The sequence below is a fragment of the Pseudorca crassidens genome, chromosome 7 (genome assembly GCF_039906515.1).
Source record: "Pseudorca crassidens isolate mPseCra1 chromosome 7, mPseCra1.hap1, whole genome shotgun sequence".
Lineage (NCBI taxonomy): Eukaryota > Metazoa > Chordata > Mammalia > Artiodactyla > Delphinidae > Pseudorca > Pseudorca crassidens.
The window spans coordinates 69,590,504-69,608,923 of record NC_090302.1 but is presented as its reverse complement, the minus strand read 5'-3'; the positions used below and the strand labels follow the sequence as shown (position 1 = coordinate 69,608,923).

The 18,420-nt window shown below is 37.4% G+C and overlaps 1 protein-coding gene across 3 annotated transcripts in view; it reads right to left on the bottom strand.

The window, feature by feature from the left end:
- Nucleotides 1-18,420, bottom strand: part of FOCAD (focadhesin) — a 312,885-nt gene that overhangs the window by 216,582 nt on the left and 77,883 nt on the right. For all 3 annotated transcript variants that reach the window (XM_067744497.1, XM_067744498.1, XM_067744499.1), the window contains 3 exons: nucleotides 12,379-12,583; nucleotides 8,981-9,187; nucleotides 809-896 (listed from right to left, as the gene is read on the bottom strand). In XM_067744497.1, the coding sequence (XP_067600598.1) occupies nucleotides 809-896; nucleotides 8,981-9,187; nucleotides 12,379-12,583 (500 nt within the window). The remainder of the gene's footprint in view (nucleotides 1-808; nucleotides 897-8,980; nucleotides 9,188-12,378; nucleotides 12,584-18,420) is intronic.

The window sequence follows — 18,420 nt, the reverse complement described above, 5'->3', positions numbered from 1 at the left end:
CCCAGAAGAATGAGCTACACAATCGGTATCTACCTCAAGCACCTTTTAAAAATGAAAGTGGCAGTGTATCAATATATCATGGCATCATAACATATACATCGTAATTTAGACAAGATCCTACATTACTACATGGATTATGGTGGCCCAACTAAAGCAAGGCAACATTAATGTAAAAGCCGCATTTGAAAAGCGTGACTTGTTTGCCAATCTGCCAGACCTGGCACCTTGATTCTTTACCACATTATTCGTAAACAGAACTTCTTTTGCCTCCCTTCAGCCCCATTCCTCACTTTTCTTTAAGTCAATACTGGAGAGTCAGAAGAATGTTATCTTTCATTTGTTCTAGGCAGGTTAATAGAATAATCATACTTTAAGTCTCGTTCAATGTGGCACCAGTTTTGAATAGTACATGTATATATAGTTTTACAAACAAACACAAATGCTAAACACTTATTTTCCTTCAAGGGTTTTATGCTATTGATTCTGTTTGCTATACAAGTGTGAATAAGCTGGCATGCCCTTCAAAATATTTACCAATGTCACTGCTATATGATTTAGATCATAATCTCCTAACGAACAGCTGAGATACTTGGTAAATTATGGTATATGGAACCTTGCACAAAACACCTTTTTGGATAAGAAAAAGAAAGTTCTATTTGATAATGACTAAACAGAAAAATTCCAGAATGGACACTCAAAGTATACAGGACTTTTTTTCTACAGCACAGCAAGAAATGTAGTTCAAGTGACTCCTGCCAATACTTGTGTTATACTTACGTTTTACTCTTGTGAGTGTATTTTTATTTACCTAGACTTAAGATTGGCTTCTGCTGACTTGCCGGAGACTGTAGTAGTAGTAAAGCTATTCCAATTATGACTGGTTCAACAGGAAAATCCTAAAAAAAAGTAAAGAGTTGAAGAAGTTTCCAGAGCCAAGGCTTTATAACATGTATCCAGGAAGAGTAAATTTAACATGAAATATTATAAACCTATCGTACAAAATTATTTACAGTAAGCCTGCTGTATTAAAGGAAGAACTATTGAAGGCCACAGCAGTCACATATAAATTCAAAATGTTATATCTGGCCAAAAAGCAATAAACTATAAACCAAATTAATTCAGAGGAAAAACTTGTAGTCTTCAAAACAGTCAATCTTTGCAAACCACTGAACACTACCTGAAATACTTAAGAGTATTTCATTTCTGGAAAGTAGCTCAATTGTCTGCTTACCTAATACAGACATGATTCATCTATACAACTTACATAATAAATTATACTTAACAAATTTTAATAAATCTTGTTATTATAATAAAAGAAACAGTACCAGAGAAGCAGAGATTATTTTTAAATTACAGTAATTTATTAAGTATATTTAAATATAGCAAAGCAATAATGATAGAAACTTAAAGTCATTAATTTTACCAAGTAAAATGAAATGAAAAAGAAAAAAGGGATATGTACATTAAGTTCTTATAAATAAAATGCAAGTGGCATAAGATAGTACTTGAAGTTTCTAAATAAAGAAAATTATAATGTATTACGGAACTAAAGAAGAAAGGCCCAGCACACTTTGCTAAAATTATTTCATTCTGAAATTTACAGAAGTGCCTGCAGAGCAGAAATACCTATGAATCATGAGGACAGGCAAAAAATTAAAATTAAAAAAAACACAAAAATTAAAAAAAGAAAATGTGAGATAGACTCGTGTTAAACACTAGAGAGAAAACAACTTAGTCTGACACACAGAAGTTACAATTTTGGAAATGCTATCAACTCTGGGACAAATTAATAAATGCATATCTACATCTTAGTTATACCATCTGAAAGTGAAATTAAACTGCAAAATCTTCTAACGTGCTCATTTATGGACTTTTAACAACTAGCAAAAGAAGAAAATGTATGGATTTTTTTTTTTTTTTTTTTTTTTGCGGTTTGCGGGCCTCTCACTGTTGTGGCCTCTCCCGTTGCGGAGCACAGGCTCCGGACGCGCAGTCTCAGCGGCCATGGGTCACGGGCCTAGCTGCTCCGCGGCACGTGGGATCCTCCCGGACTGGGGCACAAACCTGTGTCCCCTGCATCGGCAGGCGGACTCTCAACCATTGCGCCACCAGGGAAGCCCTGTATGGATTTTTTTAATGGAATATATTCCAATTTGTGTCTTGGGGCCTATACGTTTTTGAAATATAGTTGAGAATAATGAAGCAACAGTTATCTATTTGAGGACAACAAATGCATTTTGAAACCAATATATTTCCAGTATACACCATCACACCATTCTTTCCCAGTTTGCTCAATTGCATTTAAATTCTGCATGTTCATTTAAAAAAAAAAAAACCAACCAAATAAGCAAAACTCAGCAAGGTCATTTACATTTCAAATTTACTAGCTACCAAGAGGATCAGAGACAAATCAAAGTATTACTTGTACTAACGCTATCATTGGAAAGCCTTTTTCACACAGGCTATCACTGGAAGGGCCACAAAGTAGCTTCTCAGGGTTCTGAAATGCACTAGAAGCATTTTAAAGGAATGCAACTTAAAGGTATGAAGGCATAAATGAAAATGACATCCTCCAGGAAGAGTGAGACTGGCCTGTTCAGATCAGAGGGTGAAAGGAAAAGAACTAAGGATCAAGACACCAAAAATAAGGAAAAGTAATGGTAAATGATTAAACTAGATGATCTTAAATTGCTTACAATTCTGAGAGGTTACAAGTCTTTTGTGTGATTGACTGATTTTTAATGAATACCTGAGAATGGTATCATTTAATGAGCTCTTTTAATAAAAGCTTGTGTTGGACATCTCGTGTGCTACTTCAAATACTACAGCTATTGCCGTAGTGACTCTTGCTTCCTGTCCCAGGCCACTGAGAGATCCAGAAGTACAAGGAAGTTAAAGCCCCATAGGCTTGACAAATTGGCAATAGAAGCCCAGGGACAAATGCTTCCCCCTTTATTCTGGATTCTTCTGGCAGGTTCTGAGACATATTCCATAATACTTCTCAGCATATTCTGTGACATCGAGCAACTGATTGCTTATAGCAGTGGCCAACTTCATAATACTTGCATTGTCTCTCTCATATTTCACTCTTCGTGTCTCTCTCCCACCTGCTTCCTGAGACCACACCTGCAAATGAACTCCTATTGCATAAGCCTTTGCATTTGTGGAAACCCAGGTTCTGCTTTTGCCTTTAGGGAAACTTAAGGCCTACTTCTGGGGGAACCAAGGCTAACTTAGAGCCTATCTGAAGAAGTAAAGAAATGCCTTTATACTGGACCACAGATGTCACAGGAGTCTTAATGACAGCAAGCCCTTGGAGTCCATACTACATCAGAGGTACATCAGAGGTATGTGAAGCAGACACAACAAAGATGGCAGCCCAGCTCACACAATCGCATGTCATGGCTTTTCTACCTACACTGTCCTCTGCTCAGAGTTGACTGATCCAAGCTGGGCCAATCAGATCATTTTTCTTAGGAATCTGACAACGTAAACTGAGATACACAGTGAAGGAAGGTGGGTGGGATTGAATCATCTGATAGCAATGTGTTAGGGAACAGGGGTCCCCAGCCTTACTAAAGCTGGGATGTATAGCGCTCTTCACTTCGAGAGCTACCTAGTCTCCTTACAATCAGTATCATTTTCTGTTAAGAGTACATATTTTTCGGGACTTCCCTGGTGGCACAGTGGTTAAGAATCCACCTGCCAGTGCAAGGGACACGGGTTCCATCCCTGGTCCAGGAAGATCCCACATGCTGTGGAGCAACTAAGCCTGTGCGCCACAACTACTGAGCCCGCGTGCCACGACTACTGAAGCCCACACGCCTAGAGCCCATGCTCTGCAACAAGAGAAGCCACTGCAATGAGAAGCCCGTGCACTGCAACGAAGTGTAGCTCCCGCTCACTGCAACTAGAGAAAACCCACATGCAGCAACAAAGACCTAATGTAGCCAAAAAATAAAAAGTAAATAAATAAATAAATTTATAGAAAAAAATAGTACATATATTTTGCTTGAAATGGAAAGCACCTTAAGTTATCCTTTAAATAAGCTAAAAATAGTTCAACTAAGACCAAATACACTGAAACTAAAGTAGCCTAAGAAATACATCCATTTTCAGTGTACAATGAAATAAATCCAATATAAAAGCAGAAAAAGAACAAAGGGGAAAAGAAAAGTTAATGTAATATTTGAATTGAATATCTAGCTGATAAACTCAGTGATATAGGAATACAGGTATAGCCTCTAAATAAGATTGATTTATTCTACTTCATTTTGTTTCAAATTAAAGGGTATATAGACCTAAAGGATATATGTTTGCAAATTAATTTTCCTAGGCTTTTTTTTACACCTCAGAAACACTGGGACAGAGTTGGGGGACAGGAAATTTCATAACACAAGTATTTTAACAGTTCTACATATTTTTTACTTACTTCTAAAATTGTTAAAATATTGGGCAGAAGGAAGACACAATATAAATATGACCTTCTCCCACAGATACCATTTCATTGCTCAAAATAAAAGTATTCTGTAATTCTACATTAAAATCAATAATATTTTTGGGACTTCCCTGGTGGTGCAGTGGTTAAGAATCCGCCTGCCAATGCAGGGGGCATGGGTTCAATCCCTGGTCCAGGAATATCTCACATGCTGCAGAGGAACTAAGCTCATGCGCCACAACTACTGAGCCTGAGCTCTAGAGCCGGCGCACCGCAACTATTGAAGTCCACGCGCCTAGAGCCCGTGCTCCCCAGCAAGAGAAGCCACCGCAATGAGAAGGCCTCACACCGCAACGAAGAGCAGCCCCTGCTCACCACAACTAGAGAAAGCCTTCACACAGCAACAAAGACCCAACACAGCCAAAAATAAAAATAAATAATATTTTTAAAGTTGGACTCAAGAGCCAACTTAAAAAGATTCCTACTGGACAAAAACAGGACAATTTGAATTTTAATGCAGACATTATCTGTAAGAAATTGAATTGCATCAAATATGTTTAAATCTATAAGTTCACAATACTTTTAGAAATTAGTAAGTAAAGGGAAAGAGTCAAGCATTTATCCTAACTTTTCTATATAAACTCTACCACTGGATAACCAAATAGTAGATAGAAACAAATACTTTTTTAATAGAAGTATTCCAGCTAATAAATGAAGAAGAATAGATAGAATTAGAACATCATTTCTTTAACGCCTAATGAATTAATGGAGCTACGCACTGAGCATCAACAGCAACCAACATCATAAAAAGAAGAGCAACATATATTATGTGCTTCTTGATGAAAGAACACACCATTCCCTGTGGTCTTAGAAATGAAAAACAAAACAGAACAAAAACCTGAATCTGATCAAGCCTCTATAGCCAACTACCTATTAACTGGGAAACATGTCCAAGTGAGCCACAAGGTTCAATCAGCAGATTTCAAGATGTACAAAACTCCATAGCTCACATAAGCCAGGTTTTTCCATATGTAAACAAACTGCCAGTAAGAAAAGAGGTAGGGAAAGGAATGGAAGGAGACCATCTTTAGTGTAAAAGATACCTAAAAGATAGATCACACATGCACACACCAAAACTGTATTATGATATGAACAGATACACACATAGGCAGTAAAACTATAGAGAAACGTAAACAAGCCACTACTATAGAAGTCAGGATAGTCAGGGGAGAAAGGAGGTTGTGATTAGGACCGGGCTCCTGGAAAACTTCTGGGGTGGCCAGAAAAGTTCTGTTTCTTGCTCTGTTTGATGCTTACAAGGATGTTTGCCGTACATGCAAAAAAAAAAAAATTATGAAAATTATTTGAGGGTACTAGTTTAAAATGCAGATGCTTGGGCCCCACACAGCCCTGCTAATTCAATACTTCTAGGGGTAGGCCCTAGGCATTTGCTTTTTTTTTTTTAGAATCAATTTTATTTATTTATTTAGGTTTTGTTGGGTCTTCATTGCTGCGTACGGACTTTCTAGTTGCAGCAAGCAGGGCCTACTCTTTGTTGCAGTGAGCAGACTTCTCATTGCAGTGGTTTCTCTTGTTGCAGAGCACGGGCTCTAGCCGCGCGGGCCTCAGTAGTTATGGTGCACGGGCTTAATTACTCCGCGGCATGTGGGATCTTCCCGGACCAGGACTCAAACCAGTGTTCCCTGCATTGGCAGGAGGATTCTAAACCACTGCGCCACCAGGGAAGTCCTGCATTTTTAATGAAATCTGCCTAGTGATTTTTATGCACTCTAGTCTGAACAATTTGACTGGAATATAAACGTCACAGATCTCATCTGTTTCACCTAACTGCTACAGCAAAGTGTTCGCTGTAAAAAACTGTCTACTACTCACATAAATCTACACAAACACAAAGGAACATTATGGGATTTACCTGTTAAGTACATTACATTTACAGTTAAGACAGGCAATTCCAAGTAATTTAACTAATATTTTCTATATATTATTTATCTATAAATATTATATATCCATATTTTCTATATATTTTTGTATTATTAGTAAAATAATATATATCAATATATTATCTATTAGCGCTATATCTAATAGGTATAACTATATATAATTGATATAAATAAACATCTGAATAGGAATGACATTATTTTATTATATTAATTATATAATTTATAACATATATATTACCATATATTACATGTTACTATATATTACTATTATATCTAATAGATAATATGTGTATTATATTTTTAATATTACTATATATATTACTATTATACTAGATAATATATACAATATTAATATAACACAAATATATCATTATATAATATTATATATAAAGTCCCAACATCCATGAAACCATGCTAGTCACAAAACTGACAAAAGATTACTTGAGCCTTCCTCGGCTCCCACCTCCTACCAAAATCTACACTCACTTTCTCTGTTTCCTCAGTTACCATTCACTCCCTTATTCCAATTTGGTTCCTATCACCATCACTCTGCTGAAACTGCTTCCTTTAACATGAACAATAAATTTCTACTTGCTGGATCCTAAGGGGACTTTCTATCCCGTACTTAAATCCTCTCCCCAGGACACTGTTGACCATTCCCCTTTTTGAGATATTCCTTCCCCTGATTTTCATGTCTGAGACAGATGACATGGGACCGAGTATCTCAAAAGGGGGAATGGTCATCTGTCTCTTCTGCTTGTTATACAATCCTTCTAGCTGTACTTTCTCAGACTTCTCTTTATCAGTACACTACAAATATTTACAGCCCCTGGAATTCTATCCCAAGCCCTGTCATGAAGTCCATGGTTAAAACTTCCACCCCAAAGTAGAAATCTATTTACAAGTCTCTACCTTTAGCCTAGGCTTCTATCCTGAATTCTAAAACCATATATCCATCTATGACCCATGCATACCTCAAACCAAGCATATCTAAAACTAAATTTATCATCTTCCCTTCAGCATCGGCTACCATTTCTCAAGTGAACGGCACCATCCAGTTGCCCAAAATAGAAAGCTGAGACTCTACCGAGGACCTTCTCCTTGACCATGTTATCAACCACAAAGACCTAATGATTTAATGTCCTATATTTCTCTTTTCCTGCTCTAATTTCCCTAATTAGCCCCTGCCATGGACTGAGATCCCCCCCTTACCAAAATACATACGTTGAAGCCCTAAGTGCCAACTGACTGTATTTGGGGTAAGGAAGTAATTAGTTAAATGAGATCATAAGGGTGGGGCCTTAAAACAAAAGGATTAGTGTTCTTATAAGAAGCAGCAATAGAGACCTCATCCTTGCTCTCTCTCTGCTTTGTGACGACACAGTGAGAGAGCAGCCTTCTTCAAGCCAGGAAGAGCGAGAGCCCTTACTAGGAATCAAATTGGCCAGCACCCTCATCTTGGACTTCCTAGTCTTCAGAACTGTGAGAAATAAATTTCTGTTGTTTAAGCCACTCAGCCTGTGATATTTTGTTAAGGCAGCCCTAGCAATCTAAGACATCCCTCCTCACTTCCTGCCCTATTAGTGTCGCTCTGCTCTAAACCCTCCTCCACGCTCCCACCAGAATGATCTTCCACACACAAAAACATCAGGGTACCTCTTTGCTGAAAGGTCTTCCATAGCATGCCACTGCCTAGAAGATAAGATGTAAGCTCATTTGTGTGGTATGGAAGACCCTTCACGGTAGGCCCAGCCTTATCTCTTACACCTTAATCCTTTGGCAACACTCAACACTTTTTTTCTGAACAAGCCATGCCTGCCTGCTCGCTCATGTTTCTGTGCCGGGGCACATGCTGTTCCAGCAGCTGGAATGCCTTCTCAGCCTCTGGTTTGTACCAAGCAAACTCCTACTCAGACTTCCTCAAATCTGAACTCATGCCCTACCTCCCTTAAATTGTGCTCCCATGGTACTTTAAATATACCCCCATACAAGCAATTTACCTTATTGTACTACTATTATTTATTTGCATGTTTGTAAGCCCCTTGAGGTCACAGAATGGCCTTTTCATCTAAGTACAAGTGGCCCTTGAATAACACATGGGTTTGAACTGCACAGGTCCACTTGTACATGGATTTTTGTCGATAGATATGTACTACAGTACTACACAATCAGCGGTTGGTTGAATCAATGGATGCAGAACTCCAGATAGGGAGAGCCGACTGTAAAGTTATACGTGTATTTTCCACTGAGTGGAGGATTGGCGCCCCTAACTCCTAAGTTGTTCAAGGGTCAACTGAATTCTTCTATAGAGTGTGGCATATAAGTGTTCAATACTTGTGTTCTACATGAATAAATGAAAAAAATACCACAGTGGTAAACCCTTAACTGATGCTCCAAAGAGTATTTAATGACTCATTTTTATAATAAATGATAGTAGTACTATTGATGCATTACTAGTATGATCTAATAGTATTAGATCAAAACACCTTTGATATGCAAGAAAGTAAGAGAGCACACCCACCCTGCTACTAAAAGACCTACTTAAGTGATAACTGACATTAAAACTTCTTACAATCCTTACCTCCTTCAGAAGTTCAACACTGTGCTCTAAAAGGTGAATTAAAGATGAGCATTCCCCAGTTATGTTTAAGCTGACTTCACAGACACACAGCAGCTGAAGGGTCATCTGGATAAGCTGAATTTTCCAGAAAACAGGATGACGCAAAAGGCTTAAATATACTTCTTCGATAAACAGCATCACTTCTGTTGTCTGTATCAAATCTCTCATCTGTTTGAGAAACAATCTTGTGATATTAAAATAATACACAAACAAAAGGATAATTTTAGCTTATATAAGAAGCTTTACCAATAAAATTTTTTTCCTCTAAACCTATAAAGACTTAAAAGGGATGAAGAAATTTATGTAACTCAGAGAGAGTTAAACTGTACAACTCTGCTTTCTCCTTTTGTCACTAACCAAAACACAATTTGCTACTGTTTTTGTTACTGCTGGCTGGCACAAATTCTTTTCATTTATTTTTCTAACTACTCTGAGTGCAGATTTTTAAAGGCAAATTACATGACAGTACCATCATGTTGAAGGAAATTAATTAAAGTTGGTTCTGAGTTCTCCAAATGGACTCTCCTTTCTATAATTTCAACATAGCTACCTGGAAGGAAAGGGTTGGCGTGTTATTCTAATGCACTGCTAAGCCCTTCATCTGAACGAAATTTGCTCAGACAACCTTAACTGAGAGCATCATTTCCACACTTGGCAGATGCAGTGAAAGACGACATTCAAATGGTAGTGTCTTCTCAGCTGGCTAATGTATTAGATAGGAAGGACTTGGGTGCTCTTGAAAATCCCAATTCAATTCAAACCCAGCTGTTCTGATCAAAATTCTGGAGTTAGTATTAAGGATATGGTCCTGCTCACAGACACACTGGCATTTCCCAGAGATTACAAACAATGAACCATCTGCTTCAATCAGGAGCCTTGTGTCTGTTAAATTCATCAAGAGGAAAGCCTACAGTTAACCAGCTGTACCTTTCACCAGTCGTTACCACCATAATAACCCAAAATGACTATAAGTTATACACAGAGAGAGAAGTTAATTCCGAACAAACAAGAAGAAAAAAAACTATTAAAAGATCAAGGGGAGGAGACAGCAGAGAATACTTAAGTTATAAGAAATAACTTAGTTCAGTAGCTAAATTATTTCATTCTTTTGCAAATATACAATGGCAAAGGCAAAAGGCCACCAAGAAAGGAATTTAAAACAAAGTAAAGCCCCATGTTTATTTGACAATATATTTCCTTGAGTGCATTTTTTTGTACATACTTGAAATTTTCCGTAATAAAAAAAATTTTTGAAAGACAACCTCAGCAACTTAGCATTAAAGGCTCTCTAATCTTTAACATTACCAAAATTCTTAACAAGAATACTTTGTAAGTAATGGTTTCTCTTTATGTAGAAATAGAACATGTGCAATGAATAATATGTGAGATGACAAAAGTCACAATTAAAAAGAACTACTGGGACCAAAGTCAACAGTGAAGTTCAAGGCAGGTGAAGTCCAAAAAAAGACAATTCCATAAATACAAAATGGAAGAACAATTGGAGTGAGAAGAAAAAGAAACAGGAGTTTCACTGACCATCATCTCATTGACCTATGGGTCAACAGGGTTGACAGATATTTCTCAGGAAAAAAATTTTTAATTAACATGATGGTATTGAAATGCTCAGTATGGATCAGACCACATCTATACTACTGTATTCAGCTCTAAGAAGAACATTTCATAGAGACACATTCTCAACACCAATAAACTAGAGAATTCCTTGCAAATAACAGTGAAAAGTCAAAACCATTTCATGTGGAGAAGTAAAGAAACTGATGAAGAAAAGAAAGGAGGGAGGGAGGGAGTAAAGGATGAAAGGGAAGAAAAGGAAGGAAGAGAGAAACAACACAAGATAGGATGCAGATGGGCTTTTTAAAAAGCTTATTTTGCTTTGTTCTGAGAAGAAGGGGGACTAATGGGTAATCTTAGGAAAATGCAGGTCAATTAGAAGTACTTGCTAAAAAAAAATAATAATAAATGGTTGCCCTGCAAAATAGCATGCTTCCTATCACTAAAATATTTAATTAGTCGTGGGATGGTTGTCTCTCAGAGAGGATAAGAAGTGCCTATAACCCGTGGGAAAATGGATGACATTGCCACTAAGACCCCTCCCAACTCTCAAATTCTTCATTCCAATAAAGCTGTTTTGTTAAGTTATTAAATGTATTTATGTCACTAGTCCCATTAGTTCCAAATGACGGATCTCTTTTTTCCTCACCTATCTTGACTATATTAACAAGCCACAGATTTCCAGAAATACTGCACAGAGCACACTTATAGAAGTATTTAGGCTTGTCAATACAGGTTGATGACGATGAAGGCAAACACCTACCAAAGAGCACAGAACAGGGTAATGCAAGCATCGTATGGAAAAACTGTACGCTAGTTCAAGACATCCGCCTATACATTGCTTTGTTGCCCACACAAAACAAAAGCTTTGGAAAAGCCACAGGAGAATTCACTTGAATTAACTTTTCTCTGCCTTGATTATAGGAAAGCCTATTTATGAGCCGTAAAAGAGTCACTCTAGTGACTCCTTGCTAACACAAACTTAAAACAGGTCATCTGTGACCTCAAGTGATCACCTTGAAAAATAATCACAGATTCCCTCCATCAGCTAAGCAGCATGGTGTTCAGATTCTAGGCAAACAACAAACCTAGATGGTGGGATGGGATAAATGAATCACTACACCCAAATCACAACAAGCTGGCAACTGGAATTTTTTTTAAATCTGTAGTTATAGAGGTAGCTCAAATTTACCTCTCCCCTGAATTCCCTAAGCATTTTATCCATACCTCTGTATGGATAAAATACTTCATCCATCTACTTTGAATTATACAAATATATATACTTGTTTTAGCTCTCTTACTAGACTGTGGTCTTCCCAAGAACAGGAGCCATCAGGGTCACCACATACACTGTAAGGGGACTTGTGAAAACTGGAATCTAGCCAGCATTCAGCTGGTCAAGCCCTGTGTCCCTAGGGCTGCATCTGCCCAGAGAGATGCCTTTTTTCCAAACTTACACAAAAAGGACATTTTTTTTCCTTATAACCCTCTTAGTCTCCAGCACAAGGAAAAACTCAATGCAAAATTATTTTCCCTGAGAAGTCTTTCTTATAGATTTCATTCCTAGTAATCCTAAAATGGACTATGTTGGTTTATATTTCTGCGAATTTAGTTAACATTGTATATATTAAAGTGAAATCTAGATTTGTTTCCTTCATCACCTCCAAAACCCTGCAAGCATTTCTAGAGCTGTTTGCCAGATCACATGGGCTCTATTTTATGTACAAAAATAACAATCACCACTTACTAATGCTGGTGCTATATTAGTGAAGGAGGAGGAAAGGCCTTACCTGCAAACATGGAACCATGTCGCAACACAGTTGTAGCATCTGTTGTTCCAATATTGATGGTTCTTCTTTGTCACAAAGAACCCGGGGGTGAACTAAGACTTTGAGCAGAGCTAGCCGGAGTTTAGCATATTCTTGTAACTGGGATGGTTCACAATACAGATACCATAGAAACGGTGCCATTATTTGGATACATGAAACTTCTGACCTGCAAGTAAGCCATGGAATGCATAAGCCAGTAACTGAGTTAAACAGGGTACCAAGCAAGTAAGTGTCAAACATCAACTTAGAGTTCATGACATATCATAAACTATGATACCATTGAGTGTATCTTTTTTTCATGACTCTTCTAGTCCACCATGACCCACCTAAACCCATGCCAAACAGTTCTTTGTACACTGGGGAGAATGACTCAACACCTGGAGCCTACAAGCCTGATGCCCAGGACTAAGACGGCCTCTACTTGCACACTAGAATAGCATCTACATCTCCAGGACCAGTCTTTGGTGAACATCAGAATCATCTGAGAACCTTTTTAGAATTATAGACGTTAGGATCCATTTTTCCAGGAGTATGCATGCATTTTTGGAAAAACTCGACAGGTAAGGTCCTATGTAAAACAAAGACATACAGACATCCCAAGAAGATGATGATAACAGTTAACATTTACTTGTCAACTTGTTAGCACTCAGAGTGTGCAAGTTACTGCACTTTATGCCTTTCAACTCAATCAATCCTCACCACAACCCTATGAAATAAAAATATTATTATCCCATTATGCAGATACAGAAACTGAGGCAGAGAGGGATAAAGTAATTTGTCAAGTCCCTCCTCTTAAGTTCTTCCCACTCAGAGGAGGAAGACTTTACATATGTTTCGGATCTATTTAGATTACAATACATCCCAATAACTCCAAGTCCAAAGACACTAAAATGCCAGAATGACCTTTCAGATATAAAAATTTGATCATGTCATTAATCAGCTTGAAAAAACTTATGCTTAAGATAAAGTACTTAGCCCAATTCACAAACCCTTCATAATTTGGCCTCTTTCTAGTCTCATTTCTTGCTTTTCTCCACTCTCCACTGAACTACACTAAACTTCTTTCAGATCTCTAATCAAGCCATCTGGGCTTTCTTCTCACCTGCTGTTCCATCTACCTATAATACTCTCCCCTTTCTCCCTAATTTCTATCATTTTTCCATTCTCCCTTTAAAATGACTTCCTGAGGGCCTTCCCTGATACCTAGCCTTGGTCAGATCCCCATTATGTGCTTGCACAGGATAATGACTTTATTGTCATTATTTATTTAATATCTCCATCCCCTGACAGACTATAAGCCAATGAGGGCATGAACCATGGATTTCTGTTTAATGCTGTATCACAAATAACTGTACACACTAGGCCCTCAAAGAGATGCTCAATCATTAAATTAATCGATTCATTTACACTAAGTTATAGAGTGGATTTACAATTAGCATGCATCGATTAAGTATCACAATTTTAATATTTTTCATATTGATTATACACAAGTTATTACTAGATAAGATACAAAGATGAACCAGGCAATATCTATCCTTAAGAAGCATATAGTCTAACAGGGACAATCAGCTCTGTTTCTGGACTAGAGAATAGAAAGTGAAAACTGCTAAAAGAAAGGTATAAAGTGCAATACTTATTGGAGGAAATGGCATTTGAGTTATGCCTGACAACATAATTTTATACTACTATACATCCCACAGCAATGTGATTTCAAAACACCATTAACATTAATAAAAATTAAAAAGTTACCAAATTGATAAGATTTAATCTATTCATTTATTTGCTTGACAAAATTTCTGAGTTCCTACAGTATACCATTCACTCTTCTATGTGCTAGAAATCAAGCAAGAAACAAAAACAGATGAAATCCATGCTCTGATGAAATCCATGCTCACAATCTGGAGGGATTTTTTTTTTTTTCATGAGCACAAACACACAATCCATAAAAAACAAAAAGACTTATGAGTTTCATAATTATGAAACACATGGCTTCATCACACTACCCGCTTTAGGAAACTAAAAGAACTTTCATAGATTAAGCAAGTAGACAATGTATGTATGGGTTAGAATATGGAGCCGAAAAGAGATTTAAGAAACATTGTTCCTCCATCTCTCGCTAATAATGTACTCCCCAAAGAATAAATACTAGCCAGGTGTCAAAAACATCCATGAATAGCTTATCAGTTTTCTCCTACTTTGAAATGCTGAAGGTGAAATGCAAGGTTCATACAAAGAAATATATTTCCAAGATGCTGTTAATATTTGACATCAGGAGCATAATGTTGAGCTTTCCTAGAACAATATACTTTTTAAAAATCTCTGTGGCTTAATCTGTCCTGATTTTAGATTTTGCATTTCCTATGTGGTATCTGATGATCTACTATCACTGCAGTGGGGTATGCAATTAACAGGGCTTAAGGAGAAAAGGGAAATAATAAAACAACCTGAAATCCCAAAGTGATTAAGAATGTTTAAAAATGCAACCAATTGTGCATGTATCTACACACAAGGCTTTCATATATGTTCACCAAGGATGGAGAAGCAGTGGGAAAAGACTTGTAATGAAAATCAAAACACTGAGCCTTTGGGCCCAACTCTGCCACTAGCCATCTGACCTTGAACAAGTCATTTAATGTTGCTCTCCTTAGTTCCCTCATCTGAAAAACTATGTGTTAGACTAGATAATCTTGAAGTATCCAGCCCTAAAGACCTTGACATCATTGTCAATTCACCCAATTCTCGGTTCTATAATGGTGAAGTCTTAACACCACAGGCCTTCTACAAATCAGTGCAGAATTTAACTGGAGAAACATGCCCCCAAAAATGTAGCACGAAGATACACTGCTATTTCAAGACATCTGTTGATACATTCTATTAAAAGTGAACCCATACATGTAGGCTAGCACCTTTCTACTCTACCACCTCCAGCGAGGTTTCTTCCCACATTTGTAATACAGTTTGTAATACAGCTATATTCTTTGTGTGACTTGATAGCTCATTTCTTTTTTCATTCCATTTCTGGGATATATATATATACATACACACACACACACACACATATATTTGCATACATTAAAGTTCACTTTTTGTGCTGTAAAATTCTATGGGTATTGATAAATGCATAGTGTCATGTATCCACCATTACAATGTCATATGAAATACTTTTACTGCCTTAAAAATCCTCTATACTTCACCTTTTTAACCCTACCTCCCTCCCCTCAACAAACCCCTGGAAAGTACTAATCTGTTTGCCACTCTATAGTTTTACATTTTCCAGAATGTTATATAAATGGAATTATACAGCATGTAGACTTTTCAAAAAAAAAAAAAAGTGAACCCAGCTACTCTAATCAACAATTCCTAACACAGAAAGAGCTAGAATACAAGCTACTGTCACATTTTGCCTCCTTCCTATAGTTGTGAATCACTATTTATATTCTTATTAAATTACCAAACTTCCTTCATTACCTTCTAAATGACAAAGTAAAAACTACTAAGTTAACTTACTCTAAAATTAAACCTCAAGAAACTAACAGTCTGCTGAAAATGCAAGCAGAGTGATCAATTTCATCCTGCAAAGAACAGTCTCATAGTGCAAAAGTAGAAATGAGACAACTGTAATTATTCTTTGCAAATAAATATAAAATAATTTGAAACTTCTATAAAGCTCTAGATAGTATACTCTAACACTCCAGAATTCAAATGAAAGGAATAAGTCAATGAAAGCTTATCCATAAGTAAACCAAACTCAATTAATAATCTCTTCTCCTTATGACTATCTGGACATATATCATTAGAAGAACTACTTTCAAATTCCAATATAATAATCTTTTGAAATGAAACAACCAAAAAGTAAGTTAATTATTTGCTGACTAACTAAACCACTGGAAAAGAGAGATATTGTAAGGATTACCCTAAAAACAAGCTAACAACAAATATGGCACATCAGCAGCAACATGTTTTTTTGCTGCGGAGCACAGGCTCCGGACGCGCAGGCTCAGCGGCCATGGCACACGGGCCCAGCCGCTCCGCGGCACGTGGGATCCTCCCAGACCGGGGCACGAACCCGTGTCCCCTGCATCAGCAGGTGGACTCCCAACCACTGTGCCACCAGGGAAGCCCAGCAATATCTTTTATAAAGTACCCCAATCTATTTAACAAGAGAAACTTCATTAAACAAATGTTTATAAATTTGTTATTTTTGCTTTCTGACATGGATGAACAAAGACTTTTTTAGTAAACATTAATATCTTACCTTCGAAAATGCAGTCCTAGGTGAGGGAAGAGAGGATGATAATAATGTTTATTTTAAGGTATTCATTCAATTGTTACATGGACTTTTATCACTGGCAGATGATTACAAGTTTCCCTATATCTCTTTAAAACTTCCTGTAGCAGTATATCCTGCCTGGAAATTCCATCTAAAATTGAAGTTATAGACTCCGAAATAATGTTCTAATACACTGTATGTATAGGACACTCTAAGACCTTCAAGAGCTAGAACACATGAACGTGGCTAGTGTGGTAAATGTAACTCAGGCACTGGATTACATGGGACAATGGTACCATCCCATCATGACCTTGTGTGACATACTAAGTATACAGTGATATAATATTTTAGGAGGCACTCTACAACCCACTGCCTGGGCCCCACCAATCTGTGGGCCTCATGTGTATACATATATAAATTCAACATTTATAAAGCACCCAAAAATGTGCCAGGCATTATTAATATGAAGAATATTGAGACACAGTCCCTGTCCTCAAGAAAGTAAGAAAGTTTCACAGTTAATGGAGGAGAATAATTATAAGACCATACAGTAAGTATAATGATGTCAGAAATCACAACTGAAGTTACTAAGGGAGCATGTAAAAGAGACACCTAATTCAGCGTGTGGTAAGTACACACTTCCTAGGAGAGACAATACCTAAGCAGAGATTTTTTTGATTTTTTTTTAGTTTTTTGGCCACACCACACAGCATGTGGGATCTTAATTCCCCGACCAGGAATCAAACCCGTGCCCCTGCAGTGGAAGCGTGGAGTCTTAACCTCTGGACCACCAGGCAAGTCCCTAAACAGAGATTTAAAATACAGAAATTAATCAAGAAAGGGCTAGGGTATTAGTCAGAAAAAGCACAGAGGCGAGGAAACAGCACTGTTTCCTGTGTGGAACCAAAGCAAGTCGGTGTATTGCTGAAATACATAATTCATAAATTATGAGATAAAGATAGGAGAAAATAAAATTGGTGAAACAGATCATACACAGAGCCTAGCATGACATAATAGATTTCGTCCTGTAGCCCAGGGATTTTCCAACTATTTCAGAGACCAAACTATTGTTTTCCATAAGATATCAACACATAAAAAAACAGTCTATAAGAAAAAGAGCTGAAGGGGTGTGAGGGTGTTTCCATGCTTAGCCTATACATTGCAAGTGCAGTTTGAAAATCACAGCTGCAGCGACTTAAGAAAGGGAGTGATGCAATAAGATCTGCTCTCTTGATGCGTCACCCTGATGGATGCTTAGAGAATGGCCTTGAACAGGACGAGATCAGAGGCAGAGATGCCAGTTAGGAATAGGTGGCAATAGCCACAGTAAGAGATGACCGCCTGAGCCAGTGCCATAGTAACAAGGATGTGAGAAAGCTTTGAGGAGCATCAGAAGGCAGAAGGCCTTGGTGAAGCTAAACTAACTGCACATATGGCAGCTATCTGGTCCCATTTGGCAGGACTGCTTAATCCCAACTGGCACTGGTTTCTAATGGAGAGATTAACTCACTAATCAATTTCCAGAGGGAAGAACCTATCTTCCATATGTACCATGTAGTAGTTTACCAAATATTTCCAATCAACTTTCCCAACTAACCAATGCTTAGTTTATTTAATAATAGCTTTTCTCATAGTCAATATTTCAACAATCAGTAAATCTGGTAGGATTTTTTTCTCTTACTCTTAAAAAGAAAATAGAAAACTATATCCTGCTCTAAGACATTTCCTTACTT